At 35.0% G+C, this 27,040-nt stretch overlaps 2 protein-coding genes across 3 annotated transcripts in view; one reads left to right on the plus strand and one right to left on the minus strand.

Moving 5' to 3' along the window:
* LOC106883806 (uncharacterized) overlaps positions 1-1,883 on the plus strand; it is a 74,299-nt gene extending 72,416 nt beyond the window's left edge. For both annotated transcript variants that reach the window (XM_052973263.2, XM_052973264.2), the window contains exon 9: positions 906-1,883. In XM_052973263.2, the coding sequence (XP_052829223.1) occupies positions 906-1,223 (318 nt within the window). In that variant the 3' untranslated portion in view covers positions 1,224-1,883. The remainder of the gene's footprint in view (positions 1-905) is intronic.
* A 7,424-nt stretch (positions 1,884-9,307) lies between these two features.
* LOC106883807 (uncharacterized) overlaps positions 9,308-27,040 on the minus strand; it is a 156,977-nt gene continuing 139,244 nt past the window's right edge. Inside the window, exons 10-16 of the mRNA XM_014934944.3 lie at positions 20,082-20,180; positions 18,667-18,846; positions 17,474-17,522; positions 15,184-15,328; positions 12,977-13,134; positions 12,131-12,187; positions 9,308-10,112 (exon numbers count right to left, since the gene is read on the minus strand). Of these exons, the coding sequence (XP_014790430.1) occupies positions 9,944-10,112; positions 12,131-12,187; positions 12,977-13,134; positions 15,184-15,328; positions 17,474-17,522; positions 18,667-18,846; positions 20,082-20,180 (857 nt within the window). The 3' untranslated portion in view covers positions 9,308-9,943. The remainder of the gene's footprint in view (positions 10,113-12,130; positions 12,188-12,976; positions 13,135-15,183; positions 15,329-17,473; positions 17,523-18,666; positions 18,847-20,081; positions 20,181-27,040) is intronic.

Genomic DNA, 27,040 nt, shown 5'->3' on the forward strand with positions numbered 1-27,040 from the left:
TAGACAGTTGGTTATAGCAAGATGACTGCTTGATCTAAAATCAAATACATGTATAATAGGAGGAATGAGAATGTAAATAAGGAACAATGGATTTAATGAATAAGTGAATGGGGGCTATTGACCCATTTACAAGTTCAACAGAATGGAAGCAGAAAAAGAAGTTGAATTTTTAATTCTAGCTGATAAAATATTCATAACAGATACAATGACTTAAAAATGTGTGCGTGACCTCACCTGGTTTAAGGAAAGCACAAAATATAGTTCCATATATGACATTGCCAGCAGATCTAATATCATTTAATGTGCCAAGAATCAGAACTAATTTTTATCTTGAATTTGTAGCATTTGAGCCAATAATTTTCTGATAAAATCATCTACTCTTAATATTTTTGCTTGAAATTTAAGTGAAATTCTATTTTAACTTGGATAGTACATCTGTGGTTCCAATTACCTCTTGTTGATGAATTATTGATAATTTTGAGTAATTGGTTAAATTAACTTTCTTATTTAAACTGCTTGTGTCTGAGTTGTATTTGTAGGTATAAAATTTAGTATTCAAATTATGTTCATCTGACCATAAACTTACTTTGATCTTTTCTGTTTGACTTTCACTTTTTGAAATTTTAGAATTAGGTAAAAATTTTCAAATTTGGTATATTGATGTCATTTTTCATGCTGAATCTGATATTGTTACTCACTTGTTCCAGAAAAGATCCATTATTAACTGTCTAGATCATTAATTGATAATATTACTCCTGCACTCTTTTTTTTATCATCATATGATTTATTTATACCTGATCCAGTTAGTCATTAAATGGTTTTCATTACAAGTATCATTTAAATATCATACAACTTCTATAATTGACAATATTCATTTTTCTATCTATTGATGTTTCATTTTACAGTATCATGTGACTGTAGTCCCTCGACGAGATGCTTTGATTAACGAAAGCCCCTACAGTGATGACGTTATCATTCATGATGAGAAAGAGGACAAATTGGGGAACAGCCTTGGCAGTTCTTATCATGGTGTCAATCCAGGTAACAACCTATCCTACTCAAATAGCATCAAAGCAATCAATGACCTGAATAATTTGACCATGAGAAGCCATCCTAATGACTTCAACTCGCAGCCACTTGATGGAACTGAGGGCCTAGTCATACCTATTGACCAGTTCAGACCTGAAAAAGACACTATGAATATTGAAGACACAATTTTATGAGTAAGTGCTCACTGTGAGCACCAGATCAGCAAACACATTGTCAATGACAAAGAGTTAATCCTTTGACAATTCTTCAGTTTAAATCATCAGGAATAATTATCTCAAAACTACAAAGAAAACAAAAACATACCAAACTACACAGCTACCACAACTACTACTTCTACTGTCACTATTATTACTGCGATACAACGATTTCTGTTGCTGTGGCAACTAATTTACTTCAGCTACATCAACAACATCATTATCAACAACAACAACATACAATAATAATTAATGGTTTCCAGTATTGGAAGGGCGCACAGCACCAGAATTTTCAACTCAAACTACTCCAAATTTTAGTTAGTGTATCCACATAAATGTAGTCCTGACCAGTTAGTTTGTACTGGTATCGAGTCATATAAGTCGTAATAATAAAGTCAAACCAAATAGATACAACCGTCTCATTTTCTTTCAATACTGTTCATTGGTACATCTTCCCCACTACCTCACTATATATATATCCTCTTCTTTTCTCTCTCTCTCTCTCCCTTCTTTCTTCCCCTAACTTAGTAACTGATTTACGATTCTGACCATAGATACTGAAATATTTCCATCAATTGTTTCATATTTTGAAATGTTTTAACCGTGGAAGGTCTAACATTAAATGATTTCAAAATATCACTATTTAGTTTGACTTCTTTATTACAGCTTCATATATGTGTGTGTGTGTATATACACACACACACATATATATATATATACATATATATATACATACATACATATACACACACACATATATATATATACATACATATATATACATACATATATATATATATATATAATATATGTATATATACAGCAATCTCCAGTGTCATTCAACAGTTACTTTCCAGAAAGCATTTCTATTGCATGGAATCCAGAACCTGATATAATTTTTTTCTTTGGCTTTCGAGTTAAAATTTGAAATGTATTCCTCCACAAATTTTTTTAAAAAAGAAAAAAAAACATTAAGAATAAAACCACTTTTATAATCTTAACCAGAGTTTCCACAAGACAAAAATCCTTGTGTGTATGTGTGTGTGTGTGTGTGTGTGTGTTGTCTGTGTGTGTGTGTGTGTGTGTGTGGTCTGTGTGTCCATATGTATATATATACACACACACATATGTATGCATATGTGTACAGATGCATACACACATGCACATATATATATGTATTCATATTATACATGTATATATGTCTATGTATATGTATCTGTGTGTATATATATGTAAAATATATGTATTTATATATGTGTGTGTGTGTGTATGCGCGTGTGTATGTATATATATATATATATATATATATATATATATATATATATATATATGCACTCATACATACAAATTACTGCCATAGAACAATATGGGATTTTTGACAGTAATCATAACAATTACTTTAATCTGCTGATCATTCCAAGACACTTTCAAAGAAAGCTTCATACTTTTTTTTGTTTATGGATTTGTTTTGCAAGATTCCTGATGTGAAATCATGTATTGAAACAGATATTGTTATATTTGGGGATGGTCTTTTTTTTCTCTCTTTTCTTTTGGGCCTAGTAACCACAGGCACTGTATAGCGGTTCTCCATGGCAGCTTTAATATTATTCTTATTTTAGAGTCCTTACTTTCCTTTGTCCTTTGTTTGAAATCTAACAAAAGAACACTGAGATAAGAATAGTAATAATGAAGCTGAAGTGAGGAACAAATATACAGTGCATGTGCTTATTTGGAAAGAAAAAAATGAACATCTCATTCATACTTTTTCTTATTCAGTAAATTTGTACATTTTTGCATTTAATTTCTTTTCCAAGTAATTTTATATCAACAACTGCTTTTCTTTTTGTTTCTCAGACACATTTTTTTTATGTTACTTGAGGTTATAATTTTTGATTTTAGTCATTACAAGATGCATCTTTAAGATGGTTTTTTTATATATATTTTATCTTCGCTTGTAATTTTGAAATAGGAAATACTCAGTTTTAGCTAAACTGAAGTTGCACATAAACCTCACTTGACATTTTTATGTATTATATTTATTTTTAATAAAACTACTAGCTTATAATTATTCTGCCTCACTTTTTAACATCATTATTTTATATTATATATAAATATATACATACACAAGCACACAAAGTAACACATTTGTGTGTATGTGTTTATACATCTTCACTCACACACACATTCAAACATTACATATTTGTATAAGTGTATACATACATCCACACACATACACATCCTAACCACATGCTTCTAGATTCAGTCCCACTGTGTGGGACCTTGAGCAAGTGTCTTCTACAATACTCTCAGGCTGACCGAAGCTTTGTGGATTTGGTTGACAGAAACTGAAAGAAGTCCATTGTATATTTCTGTGTGTGTGTGTGTGTGTGTGTGTGTGTGTGTGTGTGTGTGTGTGTGTGTGTGTGTGCGTGTGCATGTGTATTGGACTTCTTTATATATTGTCATCTTGTTAGAACTGACTAAAGTCTATTCTAACAAAATGACAAAAAAATTTCAACAAGTCTTAATTTATTAATATTGTTGAGAAATAACTGATATAAGAACAAAGTCATTGGAGTATAGGAGCTTCCAAAGCCAGTCAGTCTTAACTTCTGTTATGGCCTGGAGAACTATGATCAACAAGAGGGGGCTGAGAACCGATTCTTGATGAACTCCTACTTGTACACTAAATTCCTTGCTATACTCATTGCTGACTTTCAACTTACAGCATCCCTGTACAAGGAATGTATTCTCCCTTCTATCACCTTTTCATACACTTTCTTCTAACACCTTCATGGTCATGCCCTTTCTATTCAACTCCTTTGCCAACAACCATCACGTAGTTGTCTACCACACACTTTTTTTTCAGTTAAACTCCCTCTATAAACTCCTACAATAAAAATCTGCATAGTGAAATAAATAGTAATACTAATGTTAAAATAAGCATCAGAATGTTATTGGCTATCTAACACCATTCATTCTTTGGTACTGGCACTGTTTTTGTCATTAACTCATTTGTCTGTGGCCCATTTCATCTGAGTGGAGTCAGGTGGACTTTTTTCTGGATGCAGTCTATGAAGTCTGCAGATGAAGCAACAGTAGCACCATGCCAGTGCAGAAGAAGCACCCCATTGTGGAATTTACTTGAGCTAGGTGCATTGCTGTACTCAGGAAGACCTGCCCACCACAACAGAATTGGAATCCTAAAACCAAGGCATTGGTGTGGGTGCTGGTGCCATGTAAAAAGCACTGGTGATGGTGCCACATAAAAAGCACCTAGCATACTTATTTCTTTATTGCCCACGAGGGGCTAAACATAGAGGGGACAAACAAGGACAGAGGGATTAAGTCAATTACATCGACCCCAGTGCGTAACTGGTACTTAATTTATCGACCCTGAAAGGATAAAAGGCAGTCGACCTCGACGGAATTTGAACTCAGAATGTAACAGCAGACGAAATACCGCTAAGCATTTCGCCCGGCGTGCTAACGATTCTGCCAGCTCACCGCCTAGTATACTGTGGAGTGATTGGTGTTAGGTAGAGCATCTAACCATACAAAACAAACCAAAACAGACTATGGAACCTGGTGCAGCACCTGGCCTTAACAGTTCCTGTCAAGCTGTCCAACCCATGCCAGTATGGAAAATAGGCGTTAAATGTTGATGAAGATGCAGATGATGATGAGGAAGAGGATTGTTAAAGGGGTGGAGAAGGGGCTGAGCCATTTTATGGTTTGGAGAAAAAAAGATCAGCCTTTGTGAGAAGTGGCAAAAGGCTGTACTGGAGAAAACACTCAAAAGTATGGACATACACCGAACTCAAAAGTATGGATGTACAAACAATAACAGTGATGGTAATAGGGATGTTTAATATTGACTATTGGATACCTCTCAGCCATTTGCTCATAATATGACCTGTGAAATTGAAGATAGAAACACACTTTGTGTATGTATTCCATCCTCCAGCTAATCAACACTCACCTATATAGTTGTCCATCATTTTCTTTCTCTTTTCCATTACTCCTGCCTCTATAACACTCTCTCTCTCCCCATCTCAGATTATTTTCTCATTATTGAAATCTGTTGCTCTTGTACTCTTCTATTATTTCCGCTTCTATCAATTGGCCTCTCTCTCTCTTTCACACACACACACACACACACTTCCGTTAAACTTAACCCTATTTTCCTCTCGCTACTACCATTCAGTTCGACTCTCATTACTCTTGCTTCTATAGCTCTTTCACACACTTTCTTCTGATACACTCCTGGTCACACCCTTTTTATTCTAACCCTTTACCAACAACTCTCATGTAGTTGCCTACCATACACTCCCTTGTAGTTGCCCACTATACACACTCATGTAGTTGCCTACCATACACTTTGTCTTTATCCTTTTTCTATCAAATTCCTACTCTAGCTCTCATGTTTACTCTCCCTTCTATCACTTCCTTACTCCCTCGTCCTCATATCCTGTATGGAAAGAAAAGAACAATATAGGGAAAAGAGGAACCTCTAGTTTTCCTAGGGTTAAGAGTCAACCTCCATGTTGTTGACAGACAAATGAAAAGACAACAAAGAGGCTGCTTTAATCTTGTCAAGAACAATTCAAAATCTAACTAGGACTGGTAGCAAGTTAAAATGCATTCAGTTCACTCTATAAAACATTGGTGATCCAATGAAGTCAGTTGTGAAAATCAAGTAAAAAAAATGTACAAGTAAAACAGACTTAATTGTACATTTGTACATTTCATAATCCCCAGTCAGTCTAGGAGGGCAGTAAATTCAAATAAGAACTGACTCTAGTTGTAATCACCATTGTCAGTGGCAGTAACAGCAGTGGTGGAGGTGGCAGCAGCAGCAGTGGTGGTAGAGGTGGCAGTAGCAGCATTGTTTAATGTTTACTTCCATGCTCGCATGAGCTAGATGGATTATCACAGTCAGTTTTGTTCAAATTTACTACCCTCCAAAGTAGGTTGGGGGATCATATCTCACTCAAACATTTCAATTTTGCTTTGACTTGGTTTCTATTGCCAACCACTTTAGAGTGAGCTAGATGTATTTTATCAGGAGATTGTCATGTTCTAGACAAAACTGTAAGGTCTTCTCAAACCCAGCTTATCTTCAATCATTTTCCAATCATTTTACAAAGTGTACTAGGTGCATTTTTATCAAGGCACTGGCATTAGTGAAGTTCCCTTGTATTCTGTAAGACCAGAAAATCTTCAATACTCAATCATGTATCTTCTCACTCAAGGCAAAGTATCTGAGAACATGAGTAAAAGAGGAAACAGTGATAGAAGAAGAATCAGGATGGAAGTGAGTGTCAAAAGTTACAAGATTATGATGGTAGAAACAGAGTGGCTTGAGGGTGAGCAAGATATAGAGTGATGAGTATTAATGGAGATGGGTAATGGTATATGATGGATGGCAATAGACAGTGGCTTGGGAGAGAGGAGGTGATGACTGACAGTACACAAAAGTGTATTGTGTATCGTCTTCCTTGTGTGTAGTCTTCCATCAGAGTAATACAGCAAACAGAAGAGAGGGGGAGTAGTGATAGGTGTAACGATGGCTCGAGAAATGATGCCTTCTTTAGTCGCATTAAAATAATTATAAAGCAAATAGAAGACATTTAGAGTAGAATGAGGGTGATTGATGGGGAGAAGAATAATAGAAAGAAAGAAGAGTGATGGAAAGCTGAAGGAGATGAGAGGATATCAAACATGGAAGGGAGGCAGCAGATGTAGACTTGACAGGGACCAATTGGGCAAGGGACCCAAACATGTGCATATAAACATATGCATACAAACACACACATGCATTTATACATATACTTTTAGTCGTTTGTGAAAACATGTCTGATCATGGGGAATATTATCTTGCCTAGAAATAGGCATGGGTTGGTGACAGGAAAAGCATCCAGCTATAGAAAATCTGCTTCAACAAATTCTATCTGACCCATGCAAGCTTAGAAAAGTGAACATTATAATGATGATGATGATGATGATGTGGTGGAATAGAAAAGATCAGCAATAACATATGTAATAGAAATGCTGATGGTAGATGTATGCATGTGTATGTGTGTGTGTGTACACACGCATGCATATATGTATATGTGATAAACTGTTTTGTTCAGTGATCAAGTCTTTCTGCTTGAGATTTATTCTTATCTTACTTTCTGAACAATAATGTTTTATTCTTATCTTACTGTCTAAACAATAATGCTGAGATTTCTACTTTTTGCTTGCGGAAAAACAAAATAAAGGTCACAGTTGATTGAATAACAAAAAACATTTCTACCATTATCATCAATAGCAGCAATAACTCTTGTTTTGAATAATTGTTAATGGTTTTGTTTTGTTTTGTTTTTTTTCTTACTGAAACATAAACCCATTCTTTGTGAAATAAGAGAGCTCAGTTGATAAACAACAATATATTAATGGTCGTTATTTACTCCTGAAACATGAAATGTAATTTACCCTTTTTTAAGATTTGAAACATAGATATATATTGGGATAATATATATACTCAAGTAATACATACTCACATGATGCATTCTCAGATAATATGTACTGAGATAATACATACTCTGATATGTACTCAAATAGTTTGTACTCAGATAATATAAACATGGAAGAAAGTTGTCTTTGGCACTTTGAAAATCATAATTTCTTCAAGGCATTTGGATTTTTCCAAATGACCACCCTCCAACACCACTAGCAATACAGAGAGATGAAGTAAAGAAGATATCACAATTAGAAATATATAACAAGGATCATATGCGATATGAGCAAAACCATAAAATAACATGATTCATAATTTCCAGCCACAATTAGAAATGTTATCACAACTGTCTAATCTCATCAACTACCATCATATCAGAGCCTAGATATTTAATAACATCATCATCATCATCATCGTCGTCGTTTAACGTCCACTTTCCATGCTAGCATGGGTTGGACGACTTGACTGAGGACTGGTGGAACCTGATGGCTACACCAGGCTCCAATCTGATTTGGCAGAGTTTCTACAGCTGGATGCCCTTCCTAACGCCAACCACTCCGAGAGTGTAGTAGGTGCTTTTACATGTCAGCGGCACGAAGGCCAGTCAGGCGATACTGGCAACAGCCATGCTCAAAATGGTGTATTTTATGTACCACCCGCACAAGAGCCAGTCCAAGGACACTGGCAACGGTCTCGCTCGAAAGTCCTTACACATGCTGCGGGCACAAGTGCCAGAAAGGCGACGCTGAGCACAGGTGCCATCACGATTTCGCTTGCCCCAACAGGTCTTTGCAAGCTGAGTTTCGTGTCCAATGAAGGAGACGACGTTGGTATGGGTGCCAGTCATCGAGTTTAGTTTGATTTCCATTTCACTTGCCTCAACAGGTCTTCGCAAGCAGAGTTTTTCCAGCCACAATTAGAAATGTTATCACAACTGTCTAATCTCATCAACTACCATCATATCAGAGCCTAGATATTTAATAACAACAACAATAATAACAGTCATCATCAATTTATGATATTAAATATTCCCCAACAGCTGAACTTCTATGAAAGGTAATTTAGCCTTCTATTTGTCTATTCAGTCGGGCAATTTGCCAGGATCAATACAACTCTTCAACACCAGATGTCCCAATCTTCCATAACAGTTTTTATATCCTCAACTTGATGTCCACTGTGTTCCACAAGTTCGTCAATATATGCTCTTCTCGGTCTGCCAATATTTGTATGTCTATGTATGAGTTTCCAGAAAAGGCGACTGATGGATATTTCATCTTAGTTTCTCCAGCAGTGTTATGCATAATATGTTCTTTTTCTGATTACCAAGGTGATGGTAGAAAGACTGCCGTATGGTCACTGCTTTGTAGATTGTTGCTGCCAAGAAAGTCCGAGAATTGTATGAAGCTTTCTTGTGTATGTACCGTCAACAAATTAAGTAGCAGAAATTTACATTTTAGGATCTAAATAGCATCCAACCCTTGATTTTGTTAAAGGAGGAGACTTCAGGTTATCTCCATTTGATTACTTTATCTTGGAGTAATTTTAATCAAATCATGTGGAAAATTTAACAACATATGAAATATTTTAATTACAAAAATGAGAAAAGATCAAGAAATGAATGAAAAGAAAGAGACAATGGAAATAGTAAGTTTAAAATTCATCAAAATGTATTGCTTATGCATGTCTCCACTGGTTTTATGAAGAAACTAAGTACTCAGTAGATAATCCACTTGTTTATCAAGGTCTTAAGTACTCACTGGATATCACAGAATCAGTTGTTCTATTGAAGTTGTAACATATCAGCAAGATGTGAAGAGGTCAATAGTTACTTGGAGGAATAAAGTACAGTAAACAGGTCATAGTACCATTAGCTGTGTTAAGAAGTAAACACTGACTAGACGTTACAGAAGTCTATCAATGAAGTAGGTATTGACTAGATGTTATGAAGATACCAACTTCATTAAAGAAGTAGATACAACCATTAATTCTTTACAATATAAAAGAGAAACAGATCTACAAAGAAATGTATAATCGTCATTTTACAGAGCACAAGAGTTTGCTTTGGTGTTCTATTTGAAATATATATTGTCTGTAAGTCAGGTATGTGAAGTTATAAAAAATAAACCAGCTGGAGTTGAATTATCGAAAATAAAGCATAATTTTAATATACAAAGTTATTGGTGAGGTCACAGTTCTATCCAGGTATGTAGTTCTTGGATATAGTTAAATTAGAAGCTGTTGATAAATTTTCATCTGCTGACAGATTCCTCTTTGCAACTCCAGCATGAATTAATTCATCAGCAATGTTCTTCTCTGGTATCTGATATGTGTCATAAAGGTCAATATACATGCGCCTGCACATTCTACAAGAAAGAAAAGGACAAAATCAATACAAAATTAATCAAAGAAAAGAGATATAGGAAGAAATACACTAGAATTATTATTGTTATATTTTAAAAGATAGATTCATTGACTTGGAATTCCTTTAATTCATGATTTATCTCTTCTTGGCTGGATCTGGATGGCTCATCACTCCATTATTATGTATCTGAGACACATTTCTGGAATATGATGCTAGACTATCAGTAATTTTGTTACCTAAAGATTACATAAGTTGGAGCTCCACCAAATTACTATTTCAACCATTCAGTTACTTCTTATGAACATAAACTTATTCATGTGAATCTTCTAGTTTCCACAACCCATTACTCGCTTTTCACTAAGAGAGGTGCAGGTTATGTCAAGTTAGGTAAGATCTGAACCACAAAATTCCAGCATTCACATTATTTACCAATGCTCTTGACTTTTATAAGTTATTATTTATTGGTTTACATGCATTTCTCATGCTGTCTCTAACAGGAAGACAATGACCGATCTGGAAGGCCTACCACAAGCATCACCCCTGGAAATGTGGTACTGTGCATCAGGAATTTGTCTCCCAGAGCCAGACCATAAATCAAGAGTTCTACTGCAACGTTTTGAAGTATCTGAAGGAGGACATTTGGCAAAAGTAACCAGATCTGTGGAGCACTAAGAATTGGATTCTTCATAACGACAATGCACCCTAGCACCAAGTCTCCTCACACGTGAGTTTCTCGCCAAAAGCAACATGGTATCACTTCCACACCCACCCTATTCACCAGATTTAACACCTGCAGACTTCCATCTCTTCTCCAAGATGAAGATGCAGCTCAAAGGTCACCATTTTAACACCACTGTCAAGATCTAGAGTGAATTGCAGAAGGTCCTTGACTCACTTACGGAAAACGACTTGGAGGCCAGATTCCAAAAGTGTCAGGAATACAGGAACCAGTCTATTGCTGCACAAGGTGACTATTTCAAAGGAGATGATGTTAAAACTTAGGTAAATAAGTTAATTTTTATTAGACAAAACTAATCAGGGAACGTTTTGATACCATCTCGTAAACTACAAGATAATACATAATTATTTTAAAACAATATAAATAAACAAACATTACATTTGAGAGAATAATTTGAATACTAAAGGGTTAAATCAACTCCCAGTGCTCAATTGATACTTATTTTATCAAACCCAGAAGGACAAAAGGCAAAGTCAGCCTTGGCAGAATTTGAACACCAAATGTAAAGATGGATGAAATGCCACAAAGCATTCTGTCTGGCATGTTAATGATTCTGCCTTAGCTATAATAGTCATATTGATAGTTATCAATTATATCACCATGCGAAGATTACTATCAACACATATCAAGTGATATCAACACAGAAATAGCATAAACAATAAAATGGGTATAACAGAAAAATCCCCAAGAGAGTAATCTTAATATCTTTAGCTAATGTTGTAATATGAAAGTCATTAATAAAGCAGCTAACTGGCAGAAATGACATTGGGGCTCATTTCTTGATGGGTTTTAGTTGAACAAATTAACCCCAGTGCTTATGTTTTTTTTATGTCTGGTACTTAAAGAACATTGGTCTCCTTTGCTAAACCACTAAGTTACGAGGATGTAAACAAACCATCAATGAGTGTCAAGTAGTGGGGGGGGGGGGTGACAAACACAAACACACACACACATAAACATATACACACACACACAAACATATACACACACAATGGGCTTCTACATAGTTTCCATCTAATAAATTTATTCACAAGACATCGGTCAGTCCAGAGCTAAAGTAAAAGACAATTGCTCAAGGTGCCACACAGAAGGACTGAACCACAAAGCACATGCCTGTAATGCAAGCTTCTTAATCGCACATCTATGCCTAATAAGAAATAATATAAATGATATTAAAAAAATGAGTTGCAACAAGACAAAAATGGTAATAGCATTTTTTTCAAGACTGTCATTATTAAATATTACAAATACAAAATACTGTAAATAAAATATTTACTTACATGGCTTTTATAGATGCAACTAATACTTTATCATCAACCAATTCCAGAAAATAATCCCTGAAACAAAAAGGAATTAGAGGTATTTGTTTTCTTATCATCTTCAAAAGATAGCGGAAGAGAATATAATATATCTCTAAAGAGGACAAATAGAATAGAATTAAGAGAGCTGATATGTACAGCTGATATGAAAAGTTTAGAGGAATGTATAGTTATTTGATAGGTTTCTATGAGAATGTACTATAGTTTTTCTACTCTTTACTCTTTTACTTGTTTCAGTCATTTGACTGCGGCCATGCTGGAGCGCCGCCTTTTTTAGCCAAGCAAATCGACCCCTGGACATATTCATTGGAAGCCTAGTACTCATTCTATCGGGCTCTTTTGCCGAACCGCTAAGTTACAGGGACGTAAACACACCACCATCGGTTGTCAAGCGATGTTGAGGGACAAACACAGACACACAAACATATACATACACATACATATATATATATATATATACATATATACGACGGGCTTCTTTCAGTTTCCGTCTACCAAATCCACTCACAAGGCTGGGGTCGGCCTGAGGCTATAGTAGAAGACACTTGCCCAAGGTGCCATGCAGTGGGATTGAACCCGGAACCATGTGGTTGGTAAGCAAGCTACTTACCACACAGCCACTCCTGCACCTATACAATATTTGGTGATATTTTCTTTCATATGTTGCAGTCTAGTAAATGAGACACACCTAGAGCAACTGCATATCATATACAGCAACAAAAACATCAATATGATAAATCTTTTTTTAATTTATTCAGCATAATATCAATAAATAAAGCAAGAAACTGAAATCCCATTGGTGCTTACTTGGCTTCTTGGGTCCATAAACCATTATCAGAGGCTGAAACTATTCCATTAAGACAACATTCCACAGACTGGTGTGGAAGATGTGTAAACTGAGGGGCCAGTGACTGTATGTTACTCTCTGGAATCCACTGAACATTTCCAAAATCAATGAAGAATACCTGCAAAGAGCAAAAGATAATGCATGACTTGGTGAGAGAAATTTTCTTTCTTGTAAATTCCTATAATGGTAGGATAGGTTGAAAGGTTCTACAGTTCTGCTTACTTAATGCTATATTTTCTGACACGTAAGTTGAAACTTTTAGACCAAAATTTACAGCTAAAAAAAAAAACAGGTACATCATCTTATACAACAAGATGTCTTTGGAGGACCAAAAATACTATGTGAACTGAAGCAGAATTTGGAAAAGTAGTAATGATGTCTGAATGTTTACACTCTCTCTTTACTCTTTACTCTTTAACTTGTTTCAGTCATTTGACTGAGGCCATGCTGGAGCACCACCTTTAGTCGAGAAAATCGACCCCCAGGACTTATTCTTTGTAAGCCTAGTACTTATTCTATCGGTCTCTTTTTGCCGAACCGCTAAGTTATGGGGACGTGAACACACCAGCATCGGTTGTCAAGCGATGGTGGGGGGACAAACACAGACACACAAACACACATATATATATATATATATATATATATATACATATATATACGACAGGCTTCTTTCAATTTCCGTCTTCCAAATGCACTCACAAGGCTTTGGTCGGCCCGAAGCTATAGTAGAAGACACTTACCCAAGGTGCCACACAGTGGGACTGAACCTGGAACCATGTGGTTGGTAAGCAGGCTACTTACCACACACAAAATATGCTATGTGAATTGTGAGTGCAAATATTCTGATATCTCACATTTTTTCTAATCTAGAGTTTTAGCCACAATGCTCTAGCAATGTAGACATGTAATTCGGCAGTTGATTACATGTCAACAGTGAATATCATTATCTTTGTCATCACCATTCTTATTATTCTCATCACCTAGATCTGATAGTTCATATTATACCAACTGCGTAGTAAGCTCATAAACATGAGAGTTAAGCTGTTGTTAGAGACAATGCTTGGCTTTAATTTCAGTCACTTCACAAGGACGAGGTAGATGAGATTTATTGAAGTAAACTGAGTTACTTGGAAGCAGAAAAATCCCTGTAGCAGCAGATTTAACAATTAATACCTAAACAAACTTAGATATTTCACATGAGCAGAAAATATACCCAAGTAAATAGCTACCATGGAGGAATATGCAATTCTTACCTAATGTCAAAATACACTAACTTCTTCAGATGTATACTTTAAAATAAGTTCACAATTTTAGCAGATGTTTTATGGGTGATATATTTCCATATAATTTTACATCATGAAAATAATGTATGATTTGGGAATTATTGCCATCAGACTATGAACCAGGAATATCTTTCAAATAAAAGTATTTAGAATTGTAGTTTAAATTTATTTCTGTCCTGGTCATTCAGAGTCTGTCCTGGGGGTGACCACAGTATAATACTTATTAATTAGGTGGTAGGAAATGCTACTAGGACTAACTATAAAAGATATACTTCTTTTAGTGTAGGCATTATAGAAGACATAATTACTAGCTATTGCTAATTGAAGACATTTTGCAAAATCTTTCTGGTTATGTTTACAAAATACTTTCTTTAATACTTTGAATATCTAAAATAAATATACTTCTCCATTTTGTTTCCTTTACAAAGACCAGTCTGAAATTTTGAATGTATAAACTGTTATATTATGTATTTGCATTAGGAACTGGTATCATCATCGAGTTCCTTCAAATTGCACAAGGGGTGGTTCCTGTCAGCCAGTGTATTTGTTGACTTGTTGCCTGACAAAGCTGTCAGATCATGTATTATATGAGGAACGATTATATACTTTTTTTCTTATATTTTGCCCGTTTAATTTACATTTCCAGTTTGTGAGGCCAGGAAAACAGTTTGCTTTTCTTGTAAATATAAACAAGCCGACAACTGTAATAGAATCTGAACTCAAGGCACTGAAAGTAATAGCCCAACAACTTAATCTCACAGCCAAGATAGCATTGTTAATTCCCCACCACCACCTAAAAAAAGAGAAAGAAACCACATGGAAAACATGAAAGCATATCCAGAAAAGAAGGAGTTGTAAAGTATTTAGAACAGTGAAACTCTTACCTTGACCTCGTTTATAACATCATTTACTTCACAAATGCGTGCTCTGTACCAATCTTGATCAACGACAGCTTGGGCTGCAACTAACTCACCAATTCCCCAAAACAGATTCTCTTCAGCTTTGGGAAAAGACAACTTATAAAAGTCTCTGTAAGAGGACAACAAATATAGAAAAGTATTACATAAGATACACAGGTTTATACTGAGAAATATTACATAAGATACTTAGACAGTTTTATACAGTGAAGTATTAATTATGATAGACACAGGTTTATATAGAGGAATATTACCTAAGATACACAAGTTTACATAGAAAAGTATTATGTCAGAGACATGGGTTTATATAGAGAAATATCACCAAAGATATATAAATATATAGAGAAGTGTAGGGTGTCCCAGAATTAACTATCTATTTCAATGAAACTGAGCAAATTTAAAAACAAACTGATAAAATTTTGTTTATAACTTAATTATGATACCAAAACAAATAGATTTATAGATCATTCATCAAAACTTTATTGAAAATTTTCAACAAGTGCTCCATCTGTATCCATGCAAATTCAAATCTATTTTGAAGCATTTCATGAGTTATCTCTTGCACTGCTAATTGAATGCACTCTTTAAGCTCAACTAAACTATTGTTCCACTCTGAGGATGGAGGTAGAGAAGATGATTGCAGCCAAATTGATAAAAAGCTGTCTTGGACAGATAGGCAGGATCTAACAAGAATGAAAATAAAATTATTAAAAAAAATTATGAAAATATGAAAATTAGAAACAAAATAAAAAAAATCTATACACTTTATACACTGGATTGTCAAGGAGCCATGAGTAGGGGAAGATAAGGAGGATGCAGAAGAGAGTGAGGCAGGGAAGAGATCAAAGTAGAGGCAAATTATCACTGATTCAAAAAAATATATTATATTTCTGAGAGAAAAGCAGCAATTACTGGTTTCATATGCAAATTTTTTTTTTTCAAAATTATCAGAAATTATTTTGAGCTTTTGTCAAGCAAAAACATATATATTGGAGAGAATTTTTCGATATCAAATGTTAATTCTGTCTAAAAGTCACCTCCAACCCTGTTCAGTGAATGCACACAAGAAATCAAAATTTGGTAATATACATTATTTTAATATACAGTAAAATAAGAAAACTATACTCTCGGCCTTGTAAGTTATCTTCCTTGTCACCTAGTTTTCTAATTCAGATATGTCGCATACTCACATGTACACACAAGTAAGCATTCATGCATAAACACATGCTCTCTCACACATATACATACATTTACTTACTCTCTTGTGCATTAGGTCTTGCAACTGCAAGACCTAATAGAGAAACAGAAAGTGAGAAAGAGAGAGAGGAGTGAGATAATGACAGAGAAGAAAAAGGAAAGAAATTTCAGAAAAATTCTATAAATCTTGGAAGAGTTTGGAGGAAATTTTAAGGAGAAAAGCTTTAGAAAAATAGAAAATAAATATTTTGGGACCAAAAGTTTACTGGAGAAAGAAGAAACTTTTTCCTTGGATGAAAGGAGGCTGTAGGCTGAATAGGTGTCCATTGTCTAAGTATGAATTATGTGTTGTGTATGCAGGAGTTCAAGATCTCTGTCTTAGCATTAAAATGCAATCCTATATTTTGCAAGTTTCTATGAATTGTGCTCTTTTCTGCAATATAGAGCTTATATCCAACTCTTGGCCAGGCAAGTTTTTCATGGAAGACTGGAATTGAACAATATTGCTTGTATGATGATGATGCTCAGTTACAACCATCCCATGATGTCAAGACAAGGGGTACACACAAACACATACACACAGAGATTGTAATATGCTTCTGAGAAAGACATATCTCTTCTTGAGCCAGTTTCTCTATCTTATAGTTAATAAGGAAAGCATTGTTTGATGTCTTGCAAACAATTCGCACATGCAAGTGCTACCAGTCAAGAACTCCGCATACCGGAAGCCAGCAAATGTATGGGGTCATCAGGAGAGAATGCATGCCGTTTCGGAGCCTACCTCTCAACGGCATCAATGCAGACCGGCCCCCCCTCACTGATATGAGGCCCCACTTCCTAGTTCAACCGGTTATTAAAAACAAAGCTCAATATTTTTCTAGCCATTGCTCATCGTCTCTTTTTAACCAAATCCAGTGGCTTGCATGCAAACACCACAATCTACAACAATTAACATTATGAAATATATCCTAAAACCATTGTAAGACAGCAAGACAAAGAAAAAATATGAAGAACTCAAAAAAAAAAACCAGATAAAAGAAAGAAGGAAAAAAGTTCATACTGTAAATCTTTCTGCAAGTCTGCTAAAGTTTCCTCTTTGTTTTGGTAATCTATTAGACATAAAGAAAATTATAAAATTCATAGCAAAAATAAATAGAAATAAAGCATTCTCAAAATCCCAATATAAGCAAAGTAGTATGTCATTGCAAAATAATCAACTAAGTAATAAGATGTGCATGTCAGTCAAGTTAACAGTGTTTCTCTACATATATGTGTGAGTGTATCTAAATGTGTTAAGCTATGAATATGTATGGGTGAACATATGTTGTTTTCTATGTGTGTGTATGTATTTGTGAAGGCCTCTGTGGAGGCATGTGCTTAGTGCTTAGGGTGTTGGATTCACAATCGTAAGATTGTGGTCTTGATTCCTGGACCAGGTAATGCATTGTGTTCTTGAGCAAGACACTTCATTTCACATTGCTCCTGTCCACTCAGCTGTAGAAATGAGTACCACTAGTGGAGGCACGTTGCTTAGTGGTTGGATTTATGACTCTAAGATTGTGGTCTTGATCCCTGGACCAGGCGATCCGTTGTGTTCTTGAGCAAAACACTTCATTTCATGTTGCTCCCGTCCACTCAACTGTAGAAATGAGTTTAACCTGGTGAGGGATGGGCTCCACCAGGCTTTCTCACCCAAGATATGCTGCATGGCTGCAGCATCCCAACAACCTCCAAGGGGTTAAGGGACTTGTCATTGTCTGTATTTGTATGAATATGTAGCTGAATGTGTTTCTGTTTGTGTAGTTAAAAGTATTTAAGTATGTATAGTTAAATGTATTCATATATGTCTAGATAAATGTGTTTCTATAAAATAAAATATAAATGTGCCCTTTTAAAGCCTAGCCAGGCTCATGGGCCCAGATTTCCAATATCAATGGTGTATGTGTTCCCCAGCTGGACGGGACGTCAGTTCATCGCAGTGTTACTCATTTTTGCCAGCTGAGTGGACTAGAGCAATGTGAAATGAAGTGCTTTGCTCAAGAACACAACGCATCACCCAGTCCAGGAATTGAAACCACAATCTTACAATCATGATGCTGACACCCTAACCACTAAGCCACACGCCTCCACAAATGTGTTTCTATACATGTAGTTAAATGTACATATGAATGATTAAAATGCATGTATAGTTAAAAGTGAGTGATGCATAAAATAGTAGTAGCAACTCCAAAACTAATATGCATATATTCTTACCTGGCATGTCATGCAGGTCTTTGATAGCATCCTTGCCCCAAGGTAAAATCAAATAAAAGTGAGCAGGATTTATGATAGCGCTAACTTCTACCCCAACTAGAGAACCAACCAATGGTAGTTCAAATTCAGAACAACTATCATCTTTGCAAACAACTTCTCTTTTGTCAACTGTGAGGCAATCTGAAGGAGATAAGATACATAAGAAAATAGCAAAATATACTGGGTAAAAATAATGAAAACCAAAAAGAGAGGCAACACATGATTGTAAGTATGCTGACAGTAAAAACATTTTTTTTTATTACCATAAACTGTATCAATAGATCGTAAATATACTGGTTTATAACTGGGGCTTGTCTCTAGTTCTAAGGGAAACTATGCGGAAAGCATTGTAAATTATAATCTAAAAAATACCAACTTCATTATTGTGAGTTATATTTTATCTGTTTCAATCATTAGACTGCATCCATGCTGGAGCACCATCCTTGAAGAATTTTTAGTCCAACAGACTGATTCTAGTACTTATGTAATATTTTTCTTTTAAGACTGACACTTATTCTATCAGTTTCTTTTGCTGAACTGGTAAGTTACTGAGATGTAAATATACCAACACCAGTTGTCCACTGGTGATAGGACACACACACACACACACACACACACACACACACACACACACACATATATGTATATATACACACAATAGGCTTCTTTCAGGTTCTGTCTACCAAATCCACTCACAAGGCTTTGGTTAACCTGAGGCTATAGTAGAAGACACTTTCCCAAGGTGCTACGCATTGGGACTGAACCCAGAACCATGTGGTTAGGAAGCAAGCTTCTTACTACAAAGTCATGCCTGTTAGATTAGTTGTGCATAACAACTGTTAACTTCAGTAGAGTATCTTCTTGATAAAAGAGTTAACAGCTAATTACTAGTTGCTTTATAAAGATGATATCAGATTTTTATTTTTAGAGACAGAAATTTCAGAGTTAAATGTTAGTATAAAGGATAAATTTCACTTCCTAAAAGTACAAAGACATCATCTTTAAAAACTAAATCCCAGTTCCTTCACAAAGAGTTCATAATAAGCTCACAATTAACCTTTAGCACACTGTAAGTGCATCATATCACCGTGTGAGTTTTTTCCCCTATAGTAACAGAGCAGTAGCAGGGGAAACAATTCTAAAGAAAATGCAGTATGCGAAAAGTTAAAAAGGTTCAGATATATATAGAATAACTTGAAGCTGTGATAGCCATAACTTTATCAAAGAAGATACCAAATGCTTAAAGACTCTTTTAGACATACTGGGAGAATTAAATGTATTGACTAGTAGCACAATATAAAATATGTAGTAAAAGTGAAGATTGCATTTATATATTCGTTGTGCTGCTTACACTAATAATGTAAGTAAAAACATACCATCTGGTACTCTTATGTGTTTATATGGACATTTTGATCCAAGTTTACATTTTTGACCGTCTCTGTAAAACTTGCAGATTGTTTTTTCATCATTAACCACTGAAATGAAATAAGTCACAAAAAAATAACATTAAAAGATAATAATTAAGAATAAATAAATGAAAGTACAGTGAATTTAAATACAGACTGATGCACAATAGTTAATATTAGTCCTGCAGAAGGCTGTGAGCTGGCAGAATCATTAGCACGTTGGGCAAAATGCTTAGTGGGATTTTGTCCATCTTTACGTTCTGAGTTCAAATTCTGCCAAGGTTGACTTTGCCTTTCATCCTTTCGGGGTTGATAAAATAAGTACCAGTTGAGCACTGGGGTCAATGTAATTGATTTACTGCTTCCCTGAAATTGCTGGCCTTGTGCTAGAATTTGAAATCAATAGTAGTCCTACATCTATGTACTTCTGGAACTTGAGAATACCAAATCATACATCAGTGTATGTTACTTTAGGTGTTTGAATCTCCATGTCTAAAATGTTATGTCACTGTTTGTTTATTTGGTAACAAGCTGTAGATCATCTTTTCTCAGTAAGTAATTAGTAGATGAAAATGATGTAATGGGGGTACATGCATGATTCACTAGGCCTCTTCAGAGATTTACAAAATTCAATTCATGGATTTTGCAAAATTTAAATACAAATAAAAAAAATATATATATATAAAAATATAAGGCATATAAAAAAAACATACAAAAAGTATATAAAAAAACATATAAAGAGTCATAAAAACTCATATATACATGCATATGCATGTATACATTACCATATACAGATATACATGAATACAAAAACATAAACACATGAGTACATATGTGTGCTCAGATGCACATACACAGATGGCTGTACATGCATACCAAAATAGTCAACAGTCACTGTTACCATATGTGAGGGGGACAGAGACATATATATATATATATATATATATATATATATATATATATATATATATATATATATATACATATATATATATATATATATATATACATATATATATATATATCTCATTCTCTCTCTCTCTCTCTATATATATATATATATATATATATATATTACGACCATCACTACTTGCATGGGCCAAAGAAATTCACTGAGGCAGGTTTCCTATGGTTGGATACCCTTCTTGGTGCCAACTCTCACCTTATTCTAAGCAAGGTAATATTTCCACTCGGTTGAACATGATTCAGAGAAGAATAGAAATGAAGGACACCATTTTTATGACAGTAACACACGTTTTACAGCTATGGCACAATATTGACACACACACACACACACACACACTGTGATAAGAAATGCATAAAATGTAATTGGTATTTTTAAGCTTTATATACATGTTTCAGTAAACCAACAGCTCACATCCCAATGATTATAGCTATAATACTAATGATTTGAGCAGCAGACTTATGGAAGCACACATATAAAACCTAAAAATACCAATTATGTTTTCAGCACCTCTGATAACTATATAATGTGGCTCAGACTCTGCATTTAGGCCAATCCCACAATATGACAATTGGTTTCAGACCAAGTAGAATATAGAAGTTGAGACTGGAACTAATTATGGTGCTCAAATTATCTGGTAACATGTCATGCCTTCCACCACCACTGTATGCATGTATATACATGCTAACACCAGCCCATGCCAGCATCGAAAATGGATGTTAACTGGTGGTGATGATGATGATGATGAAGATTTTATATTTATGTGTGTGTGTGAGTGTATGTATATATAGCAGGGGTTCCCAACCAGTAGTTCCTGACCCCCTGTGGGGTCATGAAGCCTTAGAAGGGGAGTCGCTTATCCTTGCTACAAGTGGTTTCGGATAACATTAATTTCAACTCGTCAATATATTTTTATGCTCTGCTGATAGTAGGGGGTCACGTGGGTTTCAAGCTTTTGGGTAAAGGGTCGCGATGGCAAAACCATTGGGAACCGCTGATATATAGAATAATGTAAATGAGGAAAAGAGAAATTCAAATCGATGTTACAATTATTTCCATAAATGAATACTGTTTATTCCATTTTACATATAAAGTTACGCAATAGATACAAAATATGCAACAAAATTATTATTGTTCATTTACTTCATCAGGCATCATGATTTGAAACATGATTGACTAATGAACTAAACCTGCAATGCAAGATAAATTTATATTACTTCTTGGGTATATTGACTCTATGTAAATAGACAAAACATATACAGTCTTTCATCAACAACATTTGATATGTCATAAAAGAGTAACCCTTTCGTTACCAACCCGGCCAAAGCTGACTCTGGCTCCATAGTACAAATGTCTTGATTTCATAAGTTTTGCATTAAAATATACCACTAAGTCTTAGTTGCAATTTATGTTCCTAACACTAGCTTAATGATAACCAAATTATTTTACTAAATTCTTTGTTATATTTAAAATAATTGAAAGAAACACAGAGTATCTCAAAATAAATACAGTAACGAAAGGGTTAGGGCAGCAAAATCATTAGCACAACAGACAAAATTCTCTTTATGATTTGAGTTCAAATTCCATTGAGGTCGACTTTGCCTTTCGTTCTTTCAGGATCGATGAAATAAGAATTTGTTGAGCACTGAGGTTGATGTAATTGACTCACCTCGTGCCTATAGTAGGAAGGATATGTTTTATCAATTAGCCAAGAGAAAAATAAATGAAGCAAAATTTGGTTAGAAACTTTCAAAGTTCAAAAGATATACCATTAAATGCTACTATGTCTTATTTACGATTATCTATTTTCATGTCTTTAAACATTTAGGATGAAAACAGTCTGGTAGTTTTCATGATAAGAACATCAAAACAGAAAACAAAGCAAAAAATATAGTACATTAATTATTAATATGTTACACTTTCCTTTATAAATATGTGTGTGTGTATATACTTTTACACTTTTACACTTTTACTTGTTTCAGTCTTTTGACTGCGGCCATGCTGGAGCACCGCCTTTAGTCGAAGAAATCGACCCCAGGACTTATTCTTTGGAAGCCTAGTACTTATTCTATCGGTCTCTTTTGCCGAACCACTAAGTTACGGGGACATAAACACACCAGCATCGGTTGTCAAGCGATGTTGGGGGGACAAACACAGACATACAAACACACACACACACATATATATACACATATACGACGGGCTTCTTTCAGTTTCCGTCTACCAAATCCACTCACAAGGCATTGGTCGGCCCGAGGCTATAGTAGAAGGCACTTGCCCAAGATGCCACGCAGTGGGACTGAACCCGGGACCATGTGGTTGGTAAGCAAGCTACTTACCACACAGCCACTCTCGGTGCCTTGTTGTACCACTCTTCTGAATTTATATATATATATATATATATATATATATATATACACATACATACATATATATGTATATATTTATATACACACACACACACACACACACATATATATATGGGGAGGGGCTGATCTGTGTGTGTTCAATTTGTTGTCCTAACACAGTAACAGTCAAAGTAAGCCATGCTTGATGTTATGGTCCTCATATAGCCATTACAGAAAAAGTTAAACATAATATAACACTAACATCTTAAAAGTTCGTGCTACTTGCTTAAACTAAAATATGAGGGGTGCTGAAAAGTTCCTGGCTTTGGGTAAAAGAAAATACAGAAGGATCAGTTAATCATGATTTTATTCAACATATTCCTCAAATTCACACACTTGTTGCAGCAGTCCTTCAGTTTATTTAAGCCCTGTAAAAGAACTCAGAAGGTTGGGCTTCCAACCAGGTCTTTCACAACACCCTTAAAGCCAGGAACTTTTCAGCACCCATTCATACTTCATCACAAATGATATTTACACTGCAGTAATACATGAAACATTGCTACAACTTGAACTGAAGGATCTTGCAAGTCCCTATTACACAAGGGTAAGACAACATGTGTCAAACCACAGTGAAGGACTCATAAATATACATAAGACTACAAATCTACTATATAAATACTACAAAGAATATGTTAACATTAACAGAATGTGAGACAGCAAGCTGGCAGAATCATTAGCATGCTGAGCAAAATGCTTTGTTCCATTTTGTCTGTCTATATTCTGAGCTCAAATTCTGCCATGGTCAACTTTGCCTTTCATCCTTGTGGGATCAATAAAATAAGTAGAAGTTGAGCACTAGAGTCAATGTAATAGACTTACCCACTCCTCTGAACTTGCTGGCCTTGTGTCAAAATTTAAAAGCAACATTAACAGAATATGGCAACATACTTCATTTCTATCTTGAATGTTTTATAGCTTGTGTCTGTAAAAATTATTGCACTTGCCAAAATTTTTAACTAATGATTTATCAATGCAGAGAAATCTTGAAAATTTGAAAACTGAGCAAAACTGTAATGATTCTAAAACCTAGCCAAAATACAACCGAAATAGCATCAAACACGTCCATGAAATTGCATACATCCTTCCTTACTTTTCACAGTCACACACTAGTATACACCCTCCCTTACACATCACCACACTTGCATACACCTTCCAAAACACCACCAATACACCATACAAAAAACTTTTTTTAGAAACACTCAACCTTGGATACACAAATCTATACATCATCCTCTCCAACATACTACATGAACAGCTCTCAACTGTTCTAGCAACACTGCTCAGAAACCTTACATAATGAATAGATGATGGCTTCAACAAAAATTAAAATTATGTGTATCCTTGTAAATACCATCAACTTAACATTGTATTAGGAAATAACATAAAACATTAGCTTTTAACTAACTGTCAGGCCACCAACCATATACAATATGGTGTACAAAAGCACATTCTGAACCATAAATTCATCCTCTTTCTAACAGATATTTTAGATAACATCATATTCTAGTCTGTCCATAAATCATCAAACACAGCTGCACAATTGCTAGCTAGAAAACTGACTTCATAAGAAATAAGCAAAAAGATGTCTCAATCAAAAGCAACAATTGTTTTCTTATCAGCAACATTGAAAGATGCCTGATACAACCAGAAACTCTAAAACAACTTAGAACATAATATACACACATGCAAAACACAAAAATATTAGAAATTACCAATACCTACATCCACAATGTTCACAACACACTTAGTACAATGTACAGAAAAAATACTGACAAGCACTCCAGCTGATAAAACAGAAAAGTCACTATTCTAGTATATAAGTAGTATATTAGATTGTTCCAGTTCTACCCCGACTCACAGTTTTTCCACAACAAACTACAAAGGGAACAAAGAAAAGCCCACTTTGCTTCCCCACAGGTTGCACACATGTGCCACATCATCATCATCATCATCATCGTTTAACGTCCGCTTTCCATGCTAGCATGGGTTGGACGATTTGACTGAGGACTGGTGAAACAGGATGGCAACACCAGGCTCCAATCTAAATTTGGCAGAGTTTTTACAGCTGGATGCCCTTCCTAACGCCAACCACCAACATAGTAAAACAAAAACACTAAAACAAAATGAAAGTACCCGTCAGATTCTGATGCAAGAAATACAGTTTATTGTTAGATGAAGCTCCAGTCTTTGTAGTCCTTGCCACATCCACAATCCCCACCAAACACTCAGATACATCAACAACACCCTTACACCACTGCTACTATCCTTAGAGTACTATCTCTCCTATTTTTTTATAGAGAAACATGCAAACAATCACATCCATCCCAAAATAGCCTTAACAAACTCATAAGCCCACCACCATTACCACCCTCAAAAAACACATTGCTGAGAGGCACAGCACTAGTAGAAGTTGATAATACCATTTTTTCTGACATACAAGTTTAAATAGTATAACAGTGTACATATGTAATATAAATATAAACATTCAAACATCACCACCATCTTTCCAAATACTGCTGCATTTCACATAGAATTTTTGGTTCTCTAAATTCATCTTGATGTAGAAGTCAACCCACCTTTTCAGCTGTAAGGTCTGAAAAGTTCATGTTGTAAGCCAGAAAATAAATACAGCAGTTGCAAAATAACAACTATCGTATTCCAACCAAATCACCTTGCCTAGGTAAAGGCATTTTATATCTACAATAATGGATCAGTAAACCATACTTGATTATTTCACAGATAATCCAGGTAGTCAAAGACAGACCTGAACTGATCTGGGGCTCAGTATTATCATTGTGAATATTAACACAAAGTATAGCAGAACAAGTCTGTGAAAAAGCAGAATGTATTGTTATTTTGATCCAACAGAACTATTCCAGCCATAATCATACCATTTTTAGCTGATGGCAGAGTCCATCCAGGACCACAATACAAAATGTACCCTTTTTCCTAAGACGGCTGAGTGTGATTTAAAGGATATTAAGATTCAGACTCCCTAATTTTAACAGGTTGAGCAACCGTGTAGAGGCCTCTTCACTGACTCTTATTTAGTCTAAGTAAACATAAATGCTGATAGCATTCAGACTTCATATTTAACACATTCCAGACATTCTGGAGAGAAACAACTAGATGTGGTGGTCAGTGCAGAGAAATAGATGAGGGTAAGGGGCAAACACAATATATGTAACAAGAGAAGAGAGATGAATGAGTAAAGAATGCCCCACAAGACCTATCAAGAAAGGCTATAGAACCAGCAGCAGTATAGGTGTAGAGAGAGAGAGGGGGACAGCATATCACAGGTTGGTGTATCTTTTAAAATAATAACTCCATATTAACTTAATACTGTTGCTTTTCCGAATAAGGAGAAGTTATTTATTAGTGTTGCATATTCAAGCACCCTTCACTTCATTTACAAAAACAACAAAATTAAGAAATTATTAGAGGAATGAAATATATCAACTATGAAAAGGATAATTATACAGTAAAAATATTGAATATTTGAACTAATTAATAGTTAATAATATATACATAATGATGTCTAGCATTGGCACAAGACT

The sequence above is a fragment of the Octopus bimaculoides genome, chromosome 15 (genome assembly GCF_046866305.1).
Source record: "Octopus bimaculoides isolate indiv1 chromosome 15, ASM4686630v1, whole genome shotgun sequence".
NCBI classification, from domain to species: domain Eukaryota; kingdom Metazoa; phylum Mollusca; class Cephalopoda; order Octopoda; family Octopodidae; genus Octopus; species Octopus bimaculoides.